This window comes from Plectropomus leopardus, chromosome 11 (genome assembly GCF_026936395.1).
Source record: "Plectropomus leopardus strain MGB_pleo_1.0 chromosome 11, ASM2693639v1, whole genome shotgun sequence".
Lineage (NCBI taxonomy): Eukaryota > Metazoa > Chordata > Actinopteri > Perciformes > Serranidae > Plectropomus > Plectropomus leopardus.
In genome coordinates, this window is record NC_142186.1 from 15,961,432 (window position 1) to 15,967,431 (window position 6,000).

The following is a 6,000-nucleotide window of genomic DNA, read 5'->3' on the forward strand; positions in this document are numbered from 1 at the left end:
AAATGGCACCCAGTCAGCAAGCACCCTTACTGGTTAGGTCTAGGAAAACAAAGATTATTGGGTGTCATCACGTTACTTAGGGTAAAGTTATGTACTTAACGTAAGGTGACAACATGCCTTCAAATAACTCAAAGTTCACTTGGTTTTGCATGGGACACAAACACTGGTCTCCTGGGGGTCTTCGTGTTTGTTTGACCCCTCCACCACCTCAACCTACTTCCTTAGACGGACTTTCACTCTATATATACATAAACTAGCCTTCACAATAACATAGTTATACAAATTACTGGCTCATGATTATGTGTGTTATATATAAATTCTGGTGTATTACTTTTGTGTACCAATGGTGCATAATAACAGCCTGGTTGTTAACGCTTTGTTTTAACATTTCCTAAAGTTGTGGTGGATCAAACAATGAAAAGCGAGAGCATTTCTGAATAAGTCTGTGGCTCCCAGCATGACAATAATGATGCCGAGTCCCAGGCTGCAAACATTCACGAAGCCTCCCTCTTTGTTACAGTCTGCCATGGCGCAACAAGCCTTCTATTCACAACTATGAAGTGGTCACAAGCCTTTCCACAGCAGCTGCATGTGTCTGTGTGTCACGGTATCCCTCTTTCTGTCTGTTTTTCAGCTCTGTGCCTGAAACAGATCTGCTCCAAGATAAGAGCAGGAGACATGACGGGACACTAACCTGTGATAAGGTATTCCAAAAAAACACAGGCAGCATGCTGTTATCAGTACCAGGAACCATGTCCCTCATGCTCCATGAGCTTATGATAAAAATGATCAAACAAAGGGTGTGGATTAGGTACACTTCTTTCTTTTGTACCAGCAGTGTTTCATATCAGGTCTATTTTTAGTTTCATGAATTCAAGGTAAAATACTGAGGGAGAACATCAATCATTAAACTGTCCGTTGTTCATACTGCATAGTGCAAAGAGACTAAGAGCCTACAGCCAGTCTATGTGAGACTGTATTTAGACACAGCTACATGCCAACAAACTCACAGTGAAAATGGAACATGTTGATGCGAAGCTGGTATATTAGCCAGAAGGTGCACTGCGCTGTGAAGCCAATTTTTGTAGCGGCAAAAAAGTGGAATTACAGCTTTCAGGTCCATTATGTGATGCCATTGGATCCAAACAGACATTTCCCACAGACTTACATTGTGAAAGTATGTAGGCCATTGGATAGTTTTTTTTAGCATCACAACCCTCACGATATGGCTTGTTTCACTATCCAGATTTCACTATCCATTTGGTCCGATAACATTAAATTTGCACCAACAACATTGCACCAACTTTTATGGCAGTTCATCCAATGGTTATTGACATGTCACTCAAAACTAAAAATTTCAACTTCATGTTGGCACTACAGGAAAAGTTGGGGATCACCAAAGTCAGCAACATCCATCCTCTTGGGACTATGAATGTCTGTACAAATTGTCATTAAGTCATAAAGTTGTTGAAATAATTCAGTCTAGACCAAAGTGGGGGCTGACCAAAAAAAAAAAAAAAAGGGGACGTTGCTGCCAGTGCGGTTAAAAAAGCTCTCAGCTTTGTACAACACGCAGAGAGACAGAGATTTAGAAACAGACTTGAATGTCACAACCTTGAGCCCTTTACCCCAGAACAGCAGCGTCTCAGAGGCAGAGGGCTCTGGGACACTCACCCCTGACCAACCCATCGTTCACTGACACCAGCCACACTGCCAGCTGGCAGCCTCAGTATGCAGCTGTGCCAGGGACACTGACACATGCACAACCACACACGCTACAGTGACAAACAGGAATACACACTGGTGCTAAGCAAGAGTACACCAAAGAGTTTGTCCAGACTCTCTTGAGGTGATGATGATGACTAGTGTTGCTTTTTATGGTTCTCCAGAACAGAACATTACAACATGTAGCCTCCCTTTTCAGGAACAGCAGATAACTCAGTTTATCCCACCCAGCTGGAAAACACAATTCAGTGGCATATTTTCCTCATAGTTCTGTGGGGAGCTGAAATTCCTGGCATTGGTGCCATGCTTCACCTACTGAGCCTCTATTCATTGCTGGGAGCGTGCGCTCGTGAACACCACCGGGGGTTTGGGGCCTTTCTTTACGTACGGGAGGTCAAACGGTGCAGCATGCCAACAACACTACCAGGGTGAGCAGTACAACTCCCTGATAGGATGAATGGGCAGGGCATGGTAATGATTTGTAGGTTGATTGTCCCCCGTGCAGCTCAAAGGGCACTGTATTACTGGAGCAATACAAATGACTCCTGTGTCATTAAGCATTCTGCAGAATCTACAGATAACGAAGCCTTGGGTTGATATGTGCAAGTTTTGTAGGTGCAGCATGCACAGGGAGGGTCGTGCATGTGTGGATGCCTTTGTTTGGCTGTGCATGCTGCAGGGAGGCTAAAACTGCCTGTAGTCGCAATTTGCAATGAGGGAGACCTACATGCATGATCATCAGCTTACTGTCAAACATGCTTACAACAGCCACTTTTCCATATTTAGTGTATCATGTAATGTCATGTCCTTGTTCATACAGACCAAGGCCAGAAACAACATGCATGATTTGGCATGAAAACTTACTAAACAATGACATATTAATACAGGGTACATAAGATCAGATATTCAGTCAGGACGGCAACATTTGGTGGCCGGTTTGCAGATAATTCTGACAAGAGAGCTACACTTTTCCTCCATGTGTGTCCTGCGAGCACGCCCAGGATCAGTGGGACTTCTGACTGGGACAATCCGACCTACCTCAGCTGTTCTCCGGTGACAAGCACCTCGGCCAGCCGCTCCAGCTCCGCAGCCTTCTTCTGCATGGTGTTCCCGATGCCGTCCATCTCTCTGCTAAACACAAGAGGCACAGAGGGTGTCTTTTTTGTTTGTTTGTTTTTTTGTTGCCAAACAGCCACACACAAAGAAATGCACGGGAAACATGCAATTGACATTTTTGTGAGTGAGTAAAGAAATGCTGTGCAACAACGTGTCGCTCTCTAGCTGACAAACACTCGGGAGCGAATGGGTTGAAAAACAAAGGCATGCAAGCATCCACGCGGTGATGATTTCAGAGAATAAACACTGACACCTCGGTTTTTTCTTACCCTTCAAGCACCATTGAAAGTGGAAAGAGAAGTCTGCCAGTTATTCCTTTGATGAATGAAGAGGGAAATTATTCCATCCCAGGAAACAGGCAACAATGCAGGCAGTCACAAGTCTCAGCCCAGCCCTCAGTGAGCCAGCACCAGTCCACTTTTAATTCCTCGAAAACCTCCAACACCTCCAAATATCTGCACACACACATCAATGCATGCATGCATGCCGCGCTCCCTTCGTGGATGCCTCTGCTTGTATGACGCCGTTTAGATGCAACGCTAATGAAAACTGCCGAGTGTTTTCTCTGAGCGTTTGTTTGTCACTGACACACACCACACGGGATGCGGGCACGTTTTTCTCCACGGCGCAGCCAGAGCCCATCCACAAAGCCCCCGCATTGGGAGGACTCTGTTGTCGTCACTGGGGGAGTTAACTGGAGGGGCGGGGTTAGAGAGGTGTAAGAGTGGCTCGATTCAAACACCGCCTGGTCCTGCGAAGAATTATTGTGGTGGTGACATAGGATGTACTTTTAGTTTGTACACATTTTTACTTTACATACAGAAAGCAGTGTAATAACAAAACATCCACACAAACCAACAGTTCATCAGCCACCATCCTTCCAACTCACCTTTCCGTTTATTTTGCTCAGTATGAGAGCACTACTCTAACTGGTGATTTGGTGGTTAGGTCTGTTTTTTTTTTCCTTTGCAAAAACCGCTGACACTGTGAACAGGATCTACAGCAAACTTTTAGAAACAGCAAACAACGGGAAAAAAGAAAACAGTATACAAAGTGTGCAATATCCAGTAAAAAAAAATCATAATAACAAAACAAGAGTAGCAGCATATTGTGCATTGACTTATCATTTGCATCACAACTGCATTGATTTCTTGACCAAATGGTATCTCTTATGTTGGATTCAGCTCTAAATCTCCTTTACGGTTATGATTTAAAAAGCCTTTATTCACTTAAAGTTTAACAAAATCCCATATCTTGATCATCACAAATATGAGTCAAATAACTCTCTAGTCTATCTCACAAATATAACAAGAATACAATCTCAGGTAATAAAAATATCCAGATAACATGCAGGAAAGTTGTAAGTAAACATTAACAAAAACACAGAAATGCCTCCAGGCACACGGGCCATCTTCATGTGATGCTCAGTTTATCACATATGTCACTAAATGGGTTGAAACATGCCCAGAAAAAGGAGATGTGTGCAGATATCGCAGAGACAACAGTGGGGATATGTTAAAGATATGCAGTTGTTAAAAATATCAAACACAAAGAAAACTTATTTCTCAAAACAATTTATAAAGCTTTGCAACACAAATTAAACATTAAAGTCACTTATACCTGATTGCACAAACTGGAGAAAGTAGCTAATTGCATGAAGGCCCTTTTCTCATTTATTTTCCTTTTAAGCTGCGTAACAATGACAAAGGATGAGATTTTGTTGAAAAGAAAAAAAGAAGCAGGTTTAAAGTATCACAAATATGGTGCAGAGGAAATATATTTAATAAAGTAAATGCCTGAAAATTTGCCTGCAATGTGAAGCAGAAAAGTTTCTGTATCTGAAGTGAATAGAAAACCAGCGCTTCCACCCAGTACAGATGAAGTCATCTGGTTGCTCATTGGCTACAGTAATAACTGTGTTTGTGTGTGTGTGTGTGTGTGTGTGTGTGTACTGCAGAGTAATGGGTTTTTTTGTGTGTGAATGTTCTCATGTGTAATAGTATATAACCTACATATGAGATGTAACATAGCCAATGCCAAACACAAAGCCCACAATGGAGAGCTTTAATAAAAAACTTGTCATAGACATAATGAGGGCATTGATTATGGTAAAGGCACTGCAGTGCATTATATGCATTATCATGGTCTGTTCCCACTTTGCACAGTCCATTTGGGAAAGACATGCTGGGCTCTATATTGCAGATTGCCTTAAGTCTACGCTTGCTCTGCAGTCAAACCTTCAACTGAGGGCTGCATCACTTTTCCTCGTTTCTTTCTACAGTAGTGATACCTTAGTTTTTTGGTTTTTATAGGCTAATTTAATTCATTCAATCTGTGTGTCAGAGTATTTAACCATTGACAAACATGCTGGTAAAAAGCTCCCATGACCTCTTTGCATCTAGAGGTTTACAGCCTGGTCCTTCTGATACACGCCTCATCATTAGTAATATGTTATAGTACTATAAATCTTAGATATTTCACTGCAGTATAACATGTATGTAAATAATTACATAAACATACAGACACGTTAGATATTTGTTGACACCCTTGACTGCAAAGTCTGTAGGTGAAAGCCTCTAGTGGATATCAAAGTCCAACCGCGACATCTGCTGGCTAAAGGCGGTATAGCGGGCAACGAGAGTCAATGTAGTCTTATTTATTTATATGTGTAGGCTGTTTTTGTGTTATTAGATCATGAACTTTGAGCACACTACAGTATATATATATATATATATATATATATATATATATATATATATATATATATGTAGTAGCTATATAACAGGCAATGTATTTTAGCATAAATTTGTCACTGGGAGTCAGAAATTGTTTACGAGATATTTAGTTAGTTTTATGTTTGAATCATTACCGCTGGACGCGAGTTCGAGTCCGGCCCCGCTCCTTGTCTGCATGTCGCCCCTTCTCTCTCTCATACAATGTAGAATTGCCCCAAATATGTTCTAAAGAGCAATATCAGTAAGAGTACGCTATATTTACAGCATTACTCTAAATATAAATCCGCTATCAAAGAACATCACAGTTGCTTGTCTACGTTACCGCTTCCTCGACATCTAGTTAGTGTTATTGAGTGATTATGATACGAACTAACTACGGACTGTCCCTTTAAAAAACAAACTAGCTTTGTAGTAATTCCTATCC

The 6,000-nt window shown here is 41.5% G+C and overlaps 1 protein-coding gene across 2 annotated transcripts in view; it reads right to left on the reverse strand.

Moving 5' to 3' along the window:
• Positions 1-3,495, reverse strand: part of deptor (DEP domain containing MTOR-interacting protein) — a 37,920-nt gene extending 34,425 nt beyond the window's left edge. The window contains exons 1-2 of one of the 2 annotated variants that reach the window (XM_042490745.2): positions 3,111-3,495; positions 2,764-2,853 (exon numbers count right to left, since the gene is read on the reverse strand). In XM_042490745.2, coding sequence (XP_042346679.2) covers positions 2,764-2,853; positions 3,111-3,124 — 104 coding nt within the window. In that variant the 5' untranslated portion in view covers positions 3,125-3,495. Of the gene's footprint in view, positions 1-2,763; positions 2,857-3,110 lie in introns of both variants that reach the window. The other variant, XM_042490744.2, reaches the window with a different exon arrangement.
• Positions 3,496-6,000: the final 2,505 nt, after the last annotated feature.